This window comes from Hippichthys cyanospilos, chromosome 12 (genome assembly GCF_059441005.1).
Source record: "Hippichthys cyanospilos isolate Australia breed blue-spotted pipefish chromosome 12, RoL_Hcya_1.0, whole genome shotgun sequence".
NCBI lineage: Eukaryota > Metazoa > Chordata > Actinopteri > Syngnathiformes > Syngnathidae > Hippichthys > Hippichthys cyanospilos.
The window spans coordinates 1,063,954-1,079,966 of NC_142380.1; the positions used below are offsets into that span (position 1 = coordinate 1,063,954).

The 16,013-nt window shown below is 43.3% G+C and overlaps 2 protein-coding genes across 8 annotated transcripts in view; one reads left to right on the plus strand and one right to left on the minus strand.

Moving 5' to 3' along the window:
- pard3ab (par-3 family cell polarity regulator alpha, b) overlaps nt 1-16,013 on the minus strand; it is an 81,315-nt gene that overhangs the window by 62,661 nt on the left and 2,641 nt on the right. For all 7 annotated transcript variants that reach the window (XR_015867427.1, XR_015867428.1, XM_088429119.1 and 4 more), the window contains one exon: nt 3,314-3,415. Coding sequence is in view for 5 of the 7 variants with exons in the window: in XM_088429119.1 (XP_088285245.1) it covers nt 3,314-3,415 (102 nt within the window). In the remaining 2 variants the exon portion in view is untranslated. The remainder of the gene's footprint in view (nt 1-3,313; nt 3,416-16,013) is intronic.
- LOC148414285 (uncharacterized) lies at nt 4,453-7,311 on the plus strand. Its single transcript, XM_088429129.1, has 2 exons — nt 4,453-4,980; nt 5,879-7,311. Exons 1-2 carry the CDS (start codon nt 4,855-4,857, stop codon nt 6,056-6,058), a joined length of 306 nt encoding a protein of 101 aa, XP_088285255.1. The 5' UTR covers nt 4,453-4,854; the 3' UTR covers nt 6,059-7,311.

Here is a 16,013-nt window from a genome sequence, read left to right on the forward strand (position 1 = left end):
GGGTGAATTTTGGAAAAAGTAACCGTTTAATCATTCTTCGAGCAATTTTCAATGCAAAACACTTCTACTAGTCCAAACATATTATCTCATGTTGGCACTAATCGTCCAGAGTAAATTTATTCCAAGTGATGAAACCCAAATTTTGCATACTGTTGCTGTTTTTTTTTTTGTTTTTTTTTGGACGTTGGAGTGCTGAGCTGCGATAGAAAAACCACAAATGAAAGTGATGAACTGGCCGAGCTTGCCCCTCCAAAAAGTAGCTAATGTGGAAAGTCAGAGCAAAAACAAAACGATCAATAGCACATGTGGCGTTTACGGTGATATTTCCCACACAAACAATCAATCACAACAGAGATGTCAAGAGCGGTCCTGCTGTGGCTGAATTTGGCAACGGGTCGTCATCTTGTTCTCGTTAGGGGGCTGCCGAGGAGGAAGGGGGCGGGGGGCGAGCGTGGAAGGAATGAGGTCATCCCCGTTGCTCGCCGGCGAGGATCTGAAGGCCGGGTGCGGTTTGCGCGGCGATAAGGAGGGCCAGCTCACAGCTAATCCACAACGTGTTTAAGCAAATCACTTTCCCTCTTTTTTTTTTTTTTTTTTCCAAACCACCTCGCCCGCTTGCGTGATATTAATTATCATCTTGCCAGGACATGTCCTTGGCGGAGGTACATAATTGCAAGCACGGAGCCAGAAAAATACTCAGAAAAAAACGGTCAATTCCGATAAAATGTGTTAATTAAATGTATATTAATAGGAATTTGTAATTACTAGGGATGGGATGAGATCTCGCGAGACGAGATCTCACGAGATCAAACGGCACGTGATTTCTCGTTCCGGCATGCCACGAGATTCATTTCCTTCTCCTTTTTTTGGAGGGTAGGGCTTATTGAGCCAGAAGTGCAATGGGGGCCATCGAGGTAAGGTGATAGGCACGAGTGCAACACTCTTGTACAGTAGGTGGCGCTATGCACCTAAACGTTGTTTGTAATCCGCCGTTAATTGAAAAGGAGAAAGGAGAAATGCACGACGCTCCGGTTACTTTTAGATCATCTGTGTGGCAACGTTTTGGGTTTCCAATTGAGGAAAAGGCTTTGGCACTGCTGCTGGACCCATCAAGTGAGAGAGCTACCAACAAAAAAAAAAAAAAAAGCCCACAGGATTTTGGGATGTACATCACGCTTGATATGAATCCATTTTTGACGGTGGAAGGCAGTGGATTCGGCGGCGGATTCCCCCCCTTGAGCCGCGGTATGAAATACCGTCACTACATGACTTTAGTCGCGCAGTAGTTCCAACTAGGCGCGGGCTGATAGATGATGATTTTGAAAGTCGTGGCCATTTCAGATCTAACACGTTTATGCTACTTTCACTGAGCGTATTATGCGACATCAGATGCCAGTGCCTGTGTCTTTTCCACAGCAGGTGCTGTAGTTACTGCCCAAAGAGCACAAATGGACCCTATGTGGACATACTTGTATTAATAAAAAAAAAAAGACCATTAAAGATTAGACAAATGTTAGTTTGCTGCACCACAGACGGCTTGCTGTCGTGCCCATAAGTAAAATCACTGTCGTGGTTACTATGTGCATCGTCTCGTTGAATTTGCATCTCACTCCTGCCTAGTAATTACCGTATTTCTCCGCGCTGGTCGACTTTTTAGCCGATTTCATTGCAAGGGAGCCTTTAGTATATGCAGATACCTCAGTGGCTTCAAACGGACATCAGAAGCCAACGAGGTAAATCCCATTTGCTTGAAACAGGAATGTAAACACACACAAGACAGGCAGGAGACGTCATGAGAATCGCCTTGGGGTTGTTTTAACCTCGTGGCCTTCCTGTCTGTCTGCTCGTCTCCCACACGGGCAGAACCTGATGCTACGCACTACATTCAGCTGAACACAAACATTACACGCGCTCATAAACTTCTAAGTAAATATGCATACATACAAAGCACTGCACATTTGTCCAAAATAAACAACGGGATTGGGGGAGGTTCTCCGTGCATTTTACTGCAAATAAGAATAAGGAACCATCATCCTAAACGGTGCGCACATTAAAAACATGCAGCAATTCTCCACCCTTTTATTTAAGAATGGCACAGGTATACAAAAAAATTGAGAGTTTTATCATCTTTTCTTTGGAAAAATGTTACTGCTGCAACATGAGTTTAAATTTATAAAGGAAAAAAAAAGTCAAATAGTGAGCAAAAAGAAAAACAAAACTGTTTGGTTTGCACTTGTTCATTGAATCAGCTGGGAAAATCATAATCTCTCAGTTTTAGTTGTATTCCCGCGTGTGAAAAAGGACGAACTCGGACATTGGTTCGTTCTGCTCACTTCTATTGAAAATAATGACTTTCTGTGAAACTTTGTGCAACACCAAACGACAGAAGTGTGAAACTTTCAACCATGTTGACAGGGGTCACAAATGGATGATGACCCCGTGTAAAGGCGGACGCAGCTGTGCGCCACACTCCTAACACCCACACAAACCCTTACAAACGCACACATACACACAGACACACGTCATGTTTGAAAGTCTTGGCATGGCTGGAGGCACGTCACCTGATAGCTGGCATGCGCTCATCAGTGCGGCCCGACAGGACAACGAGGGAATGAATTTTCATACAGAAATCGCCTCAAACAAATCCTTCGCTGACAAGTTTGAGGAAGGGAGAATGACGGGAAGACCGGGAAAAAAAACTCTTTTCTCCACTTTTCCTGGCACACTACACACACATACTTTCAAAACATACAGTATGCTTGGCTTCCCCAAACAACTGTGTGTATGTGTGCGTGCGTGCGTGCGAGCTAATAAAAGAGGTGGCGGCATTCCTTCCAGACTTTAAAAAGCACGGCCTGCCAGAATGGACTCTGAAGATGAGTCACGGAAGCTGCCAGGAGCTTGGTGGCTGTCCCGTAATTAAAGAAGTCAACGGCTTTTGGGTGACATCCTGATTCCCATCTCGAGATGTTTGTCATTCTGCTATGAAAATGGCGAGCGGCGAATGAGTTAAAAACCAAATAGAGACACTCGCTGAGCAGACAGTGTTTGCGTCACAGTCCTGGGAAGCGTGTAGCTGGTTTGCGGCACGCGACCGCAAACACACGGGTTCCGTCTCCAGAGTGCTTTACAACATCCATGCCGCATGCCAACACAATCAAGCGCTTCTTGGTTTTACTTGGCACGCACAAGCACAAGAAACACAACTCCAAGCATTGTACTGGAAAAGGAAAACTTGCTCAAGTTTTGGTCTACAGAGGCGCGGGAGTTTCTCTGCTTATCACGCTACAATCAAACAGTGACTGGATCTTACCCGGTCTTTGTCGTCCGCTACGTCGCACAGCACATCATCCAGGTCCAAGATGCCACCGTCGCCATGTTCCAGGCGGTGGACCTGCAGCCAGTAGCTGGCATCCTGCCAAGAAAGCACAGGGTTTCTCCTTTAAAACGTAAACAAAAACACGATCATCTCACAAATAACAAATAAGGCATGTTGTTCCACTTCAGCCCTGTGGGGGGCAGTAACGAGGATGACTTTTCTTCGCACTTGAGAAAAAACTGTCACGTTCCTTTACATACATTTGGACATGTAATAAAAACATCAACACTCTATCACAACGATGTATTTATTTCTTACACTGGTTTTGTTCCTGTACAACTTTCAAAATAAGTGTTCACATGAACAACAAATTCACTTTTAGATGCAACGCATTCGCGGTCAAATCAAAGCCTGGCTGTTTATCATCTTTGGGCCTCTAGATCGCAAACTAAAAATAGCTAATAGTAAATGTCACCCAGCTAAAATTCGAAGCGTGTGCTCCACACTAACTTAATGACAAGTCGGCTGGACATGATGACAAATGGATATCAACATGGAGGTCATCGAGCAGTTTTTGTGGCCTGAAGTGTTCGCTGCCATTCGATAGCATCCCTGGGCAGATGGGAGAATGTGCCGGGCAAAATATTTGCTACACCTTACACCGGGGGTGTCAAACTCATTTTGCCCCAGGGAGGAAAATCTATTCTCAAAGTCACCGTTAAATAAATGAATAATAACCAATAACAACAATACATGTGTATATTGGCTTGGAATGTTTTCACTTGATCACATAAAATCTATAACATTAAAAATAACAGCAACAAATAATAAAAAGGTCTTGTTTTTTTTTTTTAAACGTAACATCACTTGGGTCACTTGTTACAATCTATAAACAAGCACAATTCCAACAACACTTGTGTTTACATGATAACTGACCAATTGTGCCCGAATAAAATGTAGTGAGGACATGCAAATGTCTTAATTTGCATAATCAGAGCCACGCACTACTCCATCGTCATTTAATTTCCCTTAAAACGATTGTCACTTGAGACTTTAATTACATGGTGCCAGTTGACGCAACGAAACCGTGCAGTAGATGAAATTTTGTGCAAGTAAATCCGAAGTCATTGAACGCCGCACGTCTTCAGCGTGCATGCATGTCGCCAAGAAAAACGAGGCCGCTCTCTCGTACCTCCCATAAAATTATCAAGTGAGCGTCTTCTTTTTACCGACATGATTGTTATTCGCCACAAAACACGCCGATCTAAAAACATTTTTTTTAAAATAACGCTGAGCGACTGCGACGTTGCAGACATAACGCGATGACGCAATAATGACGCGCCAGCTCTTCCGTTGAAAACTCGCAAAAAAAGGTCGCTTTATGAATCCGCTTCAAACAACAAAGCAGTGACGCCGTGTACACGAATGTCAACTGCGCTGTTTTTAAAGAACCGCCCGAGACGCGACGACAAGAGCTCAATGTGGTGCCGCCACATTAGGCAGCGGAGAACCGCCAAAATACGATTAGTAAATAAATGGAATTGACGTCATACAAACGCGGCGAGGACGAGGATGCCGCATGCTTGGAACTCGTGCACCTCTTCAACAATCTCAAGTGTTTTGACACCATCTACCTGAACAACGTGCTCATTGACATGGAGGTAAGAGCACAGGTGTTTAATTTATAAAGTAATAATAGTTTAGTATTTTAAAGGGGCTGTGAGATGAAAATCAACTTTTTGTAGCCTTTAGTCAAGTTCCAGTGTAGATTTTTCACTCTAAACAAGTATTCTTTTCTTTCACTGATGCATTTCTAAGCATCCATCAATCCATTTCCAACCTTAACTGATTGCCAGCCAATCGCAGGGCCCGCAGAGACCAACAACCATTCACGCCTAAGGAAACCGTATTATGTCCAATACACCTGGCGTGCATGTTTTTGGAGCGGGGGAGGCCCCGCGCGGGCTCGGGGAGAACACGCAAACTCTACGCAGAAAGGCCGGAGCCTGGTGGATTTGAACTCGGGTCCCTGAACTGTGAGGCTGTGTGCAGCGACCGGTGAGGGCACACAAAAGATTTTCATTTGACTCGTTTAGTAACTGCGGTCTTTTCCATGTAATGTCAGTAAAACACCTGTCTTTGGCCCCGTTATTTACACTTTGAGTCGTTTTGATCAGACAAGTGCTCAGGATGATGGACGGGCGCATGTTGCGCTGACCGCCGCTTGAGCCGCAAGGGGGCACAGCACGATAAGAGCAAACGATCCGTTTTGCTTCCTGGTTCCGAAGCTCTTTACTCATATTTAAGAAGGAATCGAATCACCAATGCGGCAATGTTAGGATGATGGATGGATGCATGTTGCGTGGCAAGCCGCTTGAGCTGCAAGGGGCCGCAAAGAGCCGTTTGACTTGCCGGTTAGAAAGATCGGTGGCGTAAAACTCTATTTAATAAGAAATGACATCGCCAATGCGCCAAACCTAATTTAGATGCGCATATTAAAAAAATTGCGAGGATTTGGAGAAGGCGTCATTGTGATCAGAAGTCGCTGTCTTTTGGCAGTTCAAAGCATCGCAGAGCATCACGGAGAGCGACGTCTCTATGCTGGAATTCCTCATGGACTTCATGGAGGTCAACAACAGAAACCAGCCGGACCAATGTGACTCGGACAGTGCCGATTCCGGCAGCGACAACTCCATCCTGAGCAGCGGCGGAGACGAGCCGGACCGTTTTGGCAATTAGTCCATGACGAACTCCAGTTTATTTTTAAAAATCCAAAGACTTTTCCTGTAAGGGTTCGGTCACAATGCACTTTTTCACCAGCTCGGGATATTTACAACTTCAGCTTGTTAGATATGTGATGTGAGATCAAAACATTCTGTTTACACGTTATAAAGACTTTTTTTTTTTTAAACACATTCTGTTTACATGTCATAAAGACTTTTGTTTTTTAAATACACGCCTTGATTAAAGCCACCAGACCTCATATACCTTTTGCATGCGTCCAGTAAATCTGGCATCAGCAAATGCTAAGTTTTCCAGGGGAGCAGGTTGGTCATTTCAAACCAGAATGACTTCCTGTTTGATTCTGAATTTTTTTTTGTGCGACCTGTTATTACCCCATTTCATTTCTCCCGAGTACAAGTCGAGGTTTTTTTCCCTCGTTTTCAACCTCCATATTAGGGGGGGTCGACTTGACAAATACGGTATTTGTTTTATAACTTTCCAGGAGCAATTGAGTTCCCCCCCCCCCTTATAAGATTATAAAATAACAGGTTATTACTGTTTAACTCTAAGGCCTTTATAGCCAAGTCTGAAGAATGGTAAATGAGGAAAAGTCCAAATTCAAAGCGGCGTTAGTCCATTTTTTAAAAGAAAATGATGTAAAAAAGGAAGACGTGCATTTTTCACCTGAGCTGGAGACTTTGTAGGAGCCCTTTTCCTTGAGATCTAAGATAATATGAGATTAAGATCGAGGATGAGGGAGCATTTCAGATGCCAGATGGAGGATTCCAAATATCCTCAAATGTAAATGTAACTAATTCCATTTGTGGCAAATTGGCATCGGCACTCACGGCGGGTGATGTGAATTTGCAACAGATTAAAGAAGAACAAGAAGCTTTACTGGCACTTTACTTAACGCGTCCTTTTTTTTTTTTTTCTTCATGGTTGAACTCCAGAAGGTAGAACGCATTGCGTGAGATTTTTCACTTAGCTTGGCCTTATCGGCACCCAACCTGGGCTGACTAATATCCTCGTCAAATAGTAATACCGATTTACTTTAACCCCTCAAAATATTAATATCGATTTTCTTTAACCCCTCAGTGGCATCAACCCTATCCATACACACTGAATTTTCATTATTTTGCATAATAGCAAAAGTAACTATGCTGTATATACATATATATACTGTATACATATATATAATATATATAAGACAAAGCTGATGAAAATTAAAGTTTTGATGATTTTAGGTTGTTTTTTTTTTTCAAATAAAGCTCAAGTGGAATTAAAATGATTGTTTACAGCCATTTTTTCTGTCATTTGCCTGACACCTACCAAGCATGGCGTTTTTTGAAAGGTAAGGTACAAAATTATAAAATGTTTATTTCGAGCCTGAACAAATCAGGCAATTTACATGTAAAATGTGATTCAATATAAGAATGCTTCAGGAACTGTACTCCATAACAGATTAAACTCGTAACTAGAGGTTCCATATACTCGTGAAATTGAAAGAGGAAAATTAATTATTACATAATTTTATGACTTTTGAAGATGTTTGCATTTTGGGAGTCCATATCAAAAACATGGAAAAATTCCCTCTCAAATTCTCAAAATTCCCCCCAAAGGAAAGGTTAAAGTCGTTCTCATTAAACCTCAGTGTACCTAATGAAATATCCAGCGATTGTCTTTAAATAGAACGGCCTCGACCCAGCGGACTTTTCCCATCGCTTGTGGGGTCATCACTGTGTGTGTGTGTGTGTGTGTGTGTGTGTGTGTGTACACGCGCGCGTACGTGTGCATACACAATGACAAGAACTGCGCTAGTGAAATTGAATGTAGCCACAAAGCGCTCTTTCATTCCCACAGTGTAAATACCACAAATGAGATGACGGGGCAGGAAAAATTGTGTGTAAAAAAGGCTATATAGCTTGCGCAAGTCACCAGGAGTGCAGATGTGTCCACTTTTTTTTTTGTGGCTGATTTCAAGAAACCCCACAAGGGCCAACTACCTCCACTAATTTTATCATGTCCGCATCTAAACAGCATCACGTATGTAGTCCAAATCCAAAAGTAAATTTTAAAAACAACTATTATTGTCTACTTTATTATTTGCTCGATTGTGTGGAATGTAAGTCTGCTCGGAAAGGTGAAGAGAATAAGAATTTCATCGTGTAGTGTTGGTGAAACACGCGTGGATGCTGTGCAACTTTGGGTATTTACGGTAAAATGAACTTGAGCTGCGTAGCGAGGAAAAGGACAAACAACGGCTTGGAGCACCTTACTTTGGTGCTGTGTTTACTGACTGCTCCGAATGTGGGAAATGGAAAACTAAGAATATAAAAATATGAGCTAATTTTGTTTCGCTATAGTTTTGACATCGTGGCCGAACTTGTGCGTCCTATACACGGTAACAAAGAAAATACCAGAATTTGAACCCAAAATTCAGGGTCCTATATTTGGGGAACGACGCTAAGTTTTGGAATCATTTTAACTGTTACAAAAGCCTCCAGGAACCCGAAATCAAAATTTGTCCGGCGCTCATAGTTGCAAAATAGCCACGGCATGACTGGTTAATTTATAAGGCAAGCAGACATTTTCCTAAACACGCTCTCAACGGCCAGCTTCAGGTGGTCTCCTACACGTTCAGCAAATTGAGAGTTAAGATAAACACGGGGGAAGGACAAGGGCATCCCACGGGAGGTGTCACAATGTTCACATTCTAAACTTTTACAGTGAGCCCTCAGTTGACGGGCGGCCCGACCCGACGGCTAGTTCCTCATGCTGGCGAAAGCAATAATGAGTAAAGTGAACCGAGTAAGTCCAAAGGCCTTGTTGATGGCTTAGCTGTTAAGTGTTTATGAGGAGACCAATAAAAAGTCAGCAGGTCACACAAAGCGGCCACAATGCTTTTTGTTTATGTTCACAAAAATTTTACCGTAATGTCATGAAACAGCCAGATTATGTGCACTATGGTTTGCCTTGAGAGTGACGCACAAGGACGACATCATACAAAAGCCATTGTGTTACTGTATCATATTCTACAATAGAATAGCCTCACAGCAATTAAAAAACTTTCAAATAATGATGAAGCTAGAACAGCTATTGCCAAACGGGGGTACTTGAAGGAACTTCAGGGGGGCTTGACGAAAGCTCATTTTTTGACGTTCTGTGCAAATGCTCGAAAACGGATGCGGAATATATCCAATTAGAGGGGTATATAAGAATTTTAAGCTTTGTAAATGACAGAATAGGACTTATTTCACATTTGAATTATTGTTATTCAAACATGTACTCGGAGAAATACGGTACTTCGTTCTACTTGAAGCCATTTTGTACGAAAAATCTCTCCATCAGTTGAAAAGTGAACGCCTCATCGCTTAAGACCTTCTTTCTGCCACCCGAATCTTCCAATTTCAACATTCAAACTCAATATTTCAAGAGTTGTCAAAAAAACAGAGCCGGGAAGAGGTATGGGAGGGTGGCGGTCTTGCGGGAGAGTGAAACCTGAGACAGGCTCACTGGCGTGAAACAATGGCGCCATTGAGAGAAACGCTTGTATCGCACCAGAACAGGCAGACGGACGCTTGACGGTCCGCCATCTAAAAATAGTCCACATGACACAGGCACAAGGGATTAGCCTGTATTTATACTTTTATTTATTCTACAAAAGGAAGCTTGTGCGCCTGCGAGCGTGAGCAACGTTCTGACACAGATGATAAATGAAGGCAAAGACGGGAAGATGTTTTTCCACGAGGCGCAAACAAAACACAACATCCATAATTCAGCAGGAAACAACATTCCGTGCTTACGTGACGGCCCACGCGGGGATTCCGCCTTTCAAGCCCTAAAATCATTCTCTTATCAGACATCTTTTTTTTTTTTCAATTAAGTGCATTACTGGTCATTTGCAAAGTATTTCCTGTGCATTTCCAACACAAACGTTTCCTCTTACAGTGACTTTAATGTCCATGATCAGATCTCATTTGGAATGGAAATGCACTAGTTACTACATTTCTTGGATTCATTTGGATCGGTAGTGAGCGTTTTTATGTACTATATGTGCATGTGTTGAGCCCGCTCAAAAGAGGACACATTCCAGCGGCTTGATCTCAATCACATTACGACAAAGTCTTCTCCTTTGGGCAGGCCCTAAAAGCAAGGATGCGCCCTTCAGCGACCGCAACAAAGCAATCAAACAATCCGTCAAGGACAATATTCTCAGGACTTGTCAATCAAGATGACTCAAGAGGACCGGGAAAAACGCCCGCAGCCTGAAGCTAACGCGAAAGCTCGGCATGGAGATGTTTAGCGTGTCGCGGGAGTCGGCGGGACATGACGACAGGATTTCCCGTCCGCCTGTCAGGAGGTGGAAGTCGTTGAGACAAAAAGTTGCTGACTCTCTTCAGGGAATGACTTCATTTAGGGAACTGACGTCATTCCTCAAATATGAGACGCAATCATTTTCCCCGAAAATGAAGGCCAAACCTCTGGCTGCGTCCTATACCCGCCGACTTAAAAATTGGATGTTTTTGATCCGACACTATTTTTCGCGCGCACCAACAGCAAGTGTAAGTTAAGACACCGGGAGCGCTTGTAAACACGGAAACTAGCGCGTTGTTCACTTGACGCGGTCACTGCCCCGGAGGTGTCACGTGACTAAATCGTAACACAGCTTGGAATCAGCGATGCCTTTTTCATGCACAAACAGCAAGTGGATATTTTGGGTGCGGCCCGGGGCCAGTTGATGAACGGACCGGTACCGGGCCGCGGACCGCCGCTGTTGTCAAATTCGACCTGACAAAGTCCCACTTTAAAGGCGGACCGTCAGTGAGGAACGTTCACCGGCCGCATTGAAAATCAACCGGGTACTTGTTCTGCAATGGCTTCGACTCTACTAATAAAAAAGTCATGAGCGTCGGGTTAGATGATCTCCCAGGCTTGGCGAAGACCGTTTTTTTTTTCCTTGTTGTTTTTTAAAGTGGCTGCGACTCAGGTCTATTGATTTTGTAAAGCATCCCGTGAGTCCATCCCAGCTGTTGACTTGTTACATTCCGACCGGTCCGCACATGTTGCGACTAAAAGCGCCAACGCCCCCGCCGGCCTACGTCCCAACTCCAAAGGTTGATCCCATGACTGAAGTGTCCTACTTTTTTTTTTGTTTCCCAGCTCCAGGCCTTCTGTACTGTCATGTCAGAAAAATTCAGCAGTTTGCTCAAACAAACGTCCTTCTTTCGCTGACCCGCTTTGTATGCTCACTCTCTGCGGAGGAATGCCGCTAACGGGTGTAGAAGTAGAGCGTGTAGATGCGCTCTGTTAACGCAACTGTCAATCACCGCAACAAAATACAGATTGCATGTAACCAGAAGTGCGTAGGCGGTAATTAAATCGCACATGCAGTATATGGAGCGCATCTGGAAAATATTCACAGTCCTTTACTTTTTCCACAGTGTGCTATTATCGCCTTAATTCGAAAAGTCATTCTTTTTTTTCTTCATAATCATGAAATTAAACTGAATACACGCGATGACAGCGTGAAGTGATTTCAACATTTCCATCCCGACGTGAAACACACGGCGTTCCCATGACAAGTTGACTGCTCCGGCAGGACTAGATCAATTGGCGCACAAGTACGGTAATGTCCCAAATATAAGACGTGCTTTTTTTTCCCCAAAAATGAAGGCCAAAAGTATGGGTGTGTCCTATAAACACTAACTGAAAGATCAGATGGTTTTATTATTTGACACCATTTGAGAAACATTAATCAGTCAGCCACGTAAGTAGTGTTTTAAAGGGACAGTGTGTAAGATTTAGAACGTTTTTTCATTAAAAAGGAATAAAGTGTATGATTGCAAATTTCAAAACAGTATTTCAACAGTATGTTTTAAAGATAATATAGGTCTAGTTGTTAAATTATATTACATGGGGTGTGGCGCATGTTTGTTATAGCTACGGAAAATGGTCAATGCGGCACCTGCTGCACCTCCTGCTGGCCATAATGAAAAACGGTCTAATTTTACACACTATCCCCTTAATGCAGATATGTGCATTTTGATATTGGACGTATTATTATCTATTTAAGTGGGATACAGGGTGACAGGCTACCCCAAAGCCTGTTTGGGTCCCACCGTCATGTTGCCGTTTCCGATATTTTGCCTCCATGACCCTTTTCTCCTCCAATTTGTTGTTGTAAACTGGCAGCCAGCGGCGGCATGACGACAGAGCTCAGAGTCTTTTCCGCGAAATAATCCCATGCTGTGACCTGTGTCCATTCACCAAATGTTCTCAGTCACTAAAATATAATCCTCTTGTTCCAAAAATACAGATAAAAAAAAAACCTCTTCAAGTCTTGTGGCGTTTTTGTCTCGACGTCACAGGATTGTGACTTACGTACCGTGAGTGTCATGGCAATCAAGCAAAAATCCCGGACTCTTGCCGTAAATACATCGGGTTAGCTAACGTACGGGTTAATTTTCTTTTCTGTCAAAAGGCCGGTCTGACTGTGAAGTCAAATTAATTTTAATGAATTTACCAAGTTTTAAAATCTGATTTAAAAAAACAGGTAACATCTGTTCAAAAGAGAAATGTTCCCAAATGTTTTTAAAGTTGAAGACACCTTGCAAATTTGCTATTTTATCCAGAAGTTAAATCGGCATTTCGCCTGCCGCATAAAATGATAAGACGAGCCGGATCTGGCCCCCGGGCTTTGAGTTTGACACCCGTGCTCTTTTTAAACAACCGGTCCCATTCCAAAGACTTGTGCTCGAGCTGCTAATTGCCGGCGGGCGCGTGCAGAATGTGTCGTTTGGGTGGCACAAAGGATCCAAAAGTACGGCGACTCGTCGCCGTGGCAACTTAATGTATATCAATATTTAAAAAGCACGGGAGGCAGATTTGGGAGTGTAGATTAATGATGACTGTCTCTACTTAGGATGATGAGGCTTTGTGGACTAAATATAGAGCACGGTGCTTCCTATGACAGCCTGCTGATGATTGGCCTGCAGGCACAGCAGACTACAACTTCATTACTCATCTGCTTGGCACCTTCTTCGCCCTGCTATTCGTGAATCCATATTCCTACACGGACAGTAGCACAGAGTTTGAAGAAGTTTCATATGAGCCACTCGAGGAGTTGCACGGCAAAGAAAACGCGAGCGAGACACGGGCCTACCTGAAATGTTAGAGGACTTGGATGAACCTAGCATAATAGCACTAAATCTATCAAATAAAGATACAGTTAGAATACAGTAATTGCCCAAATATAAGACGCACTTTTTTCTCAAGGCCTAAAGTATGGGTGAGACCTTTAAACGGGAACTTAAAGATTACATTTTTCATTTCATTCGCAATTTGGTGGGCAAATCTATCATAAAAGGATAAAGAAAAGTTGGCCGTTTTGCACACCAGGAAAGTTAGGGGAAAAAAAAAAATTAAGCATCACACGCCAGTTTCTCCTACTGACACAGAATTTGGAAAACGTCATTCGTGAAAGGATTAAAAAAAGAATACGTGCTGAAAAGTCATTAAGAAGTCGACTATCTTTGTTTGAACTTCTGTAATCAGTCGTACGATCAGGAAAATTCTAGGAAAAAATACTGACCTTTCATGGCGCTACAAGAAATAACCAAACAAATTTATTATGTGACATTTACAGGAGCCTCTACAAGATGTTAATAAACCCTGCACTTTTCAAATACGGGCATACATAACAATTTGGCCAAAGCAATGAAGGAAACTTGAGTTTTGCAGTGGTATTGCGGACTAGACAAGACGTCTTATTATGTGAGGGCTTGTTTTCAAAACAGTGACAGACTTTTACAGCATTGTACACCTGCAGGCTAACTAGAGCGCAATATGTCTGCGCGTTTGTATTTTACAATGGCAAAGCGACGTGAATATAGCGCTCACACTAACACGCGTTCCTTTTATCAAATCAGTCCCCCTGGGAACCCAAAATTAAGAACAATACTTCCACCTATGAGTGAATTGATTACTGCAGATTAATTGTCCGGCTGTGTGCTCCCAAGCGAACATTTTGGCCACTTTGGCATTTTCTACAGTAAAACGTTGTAGCTAATAAATGAAAGTTGCTGTTTACTTGGCCGACGAGGTGCAAAATCCCTCAGCTCCACAACCAAAGATCAGCGTGTATCAGAACGAAGCGAACTTCAAAGCGTTTTCATACAGAAATGAGCATTGGAACACGGTTAAAAGCTCCAAAATGTTGACGCCGACACAGTTTAACTCTGCGCACGCCCGCGCACGCTGTTCTGTACTGTACGGTCTTCTGGCCTCTGGCGCTGGTACATAAAACGTGGGTCAGACGGCGCGTTGCCCTAAAAGAGGGCTGGGGAGGGGGGGGTAGTGTCTACTGCGGAGATTCTTAGTCATCCAGCTTCATGGTTATCCATAAAAGTGGAACGACGGCAAAGGACTCTTCTCGATCTTTCATGAACACTTTTGCCGACGACGTACGAAGAGACCGGTTGCCTCCATTCCGATTTTTCCGACTGCTATGTTGATTTTCATCCGGCTCGCCTTTGACGACCAAAATGAGTCTGGTTTTCTCCGTTCGACCTCTAACACCGTTTACATTCTGCGAAGTTGTTGAAGGCTGATCTTCAAAGAGCCGCGTCCTATTTTTTAAGGTGCGTTTTGACTCTCGAGCAGCGTCAGCATCAGCAGGATTCATCGGGCAAGCTTTTAATCCCGCATTGTGCCGGTTATGGAAGCGGCAAACTCTGGCTGGTGACAACCAAATGAACCGGAACGTCATCGGAACGCACGACTACACACGAGGAGCTGGCTTTTATCTCCGACGCGCCTCCCGCATAACAGGAGACAACTCCGGGATGGGATGGGATGGGATGGGATCGGACGCGCCATCATTTACGCACGTGAAATCGAGACTGAAAACAAATCGGACTTTAGATGTTTCCTCGCCGCCTAAAATCTTTAAAAGTGTTACAACTTGTCGTTGCAGACATTAAAAGTCTTGAGTGCCAAGTGAAAAGGCAATCCCCAAAAGTCCCAGCATTGTGCGCACCGGTACACAATGTAAGTATTTGGATGAGGAGAATTCTTGTCCATTGCACTGAAAGACTTAAATACTGGAGCCTATTGAACAGTAACTGTGACAAAATCACCTGTGTTCTCAAAAAAAAAGTGATAATCAACAGCTAAGTTCTCCTTTTTCCTTCCATCCATTAACTTCCGTCTTACCCGGGGTCGGAAAGGGGACATTTTTCCTTGTCTAGATCAAAATGCGGTGCACCACAGAGCAGACGACTGTGTGCTGAAAGCCAAATGAACGATTGCGCAGCGGCCTTGCGGGATTTCAGCTCTTCTGAGCGACAGTCTAAAATCAACAACATTTTTCCATCGGGGAGTCATATTTGACACCGGTTGGGATTGCCACAATTTTTTCCCCTCATCCATCTCATTGCTCAGGTATGAGAGTACTGTCTCAGGATGTCAAAGCAAGCGCAATATTTTTCCTTTTTTTTTACTTGGGAAGCATTCCTCTGTAATGACAAGGGAAGTTACAGTACAAGCTGGTACCCATAAACAAAACACACAAGACTTACTTTGGGACGTTACAAAATTTCTTACAGAATCCGGAAGCAAAACAATGTGAAAATGAGACAAAACAACGTGAAAACGATTAGTCGAGCCCTTCATATGACCGATAGAAAATGTATCGACTCAGTTTTCGTGAAGTGCAATGTGAAACAATCGTGCCCTCAAGGCAACATCTTTTAAGTGCAAGTTTCCTCTGGATCAAAGGGAAGAAAATGGAACAATCCCCACATAAACACAAGTTGATCTGATAAGATGTGGCCGATTGATAAAAATGTCTGAACAGGTTCCGTGGAATTCCGTGAAGACACTGAAATAAAACGACAGGTTGATTTATTCATCCGGGCGTTTCTGCGGCACGTATCCTCATTAAGGTCAGGTGAGCTGGATTCTAGCT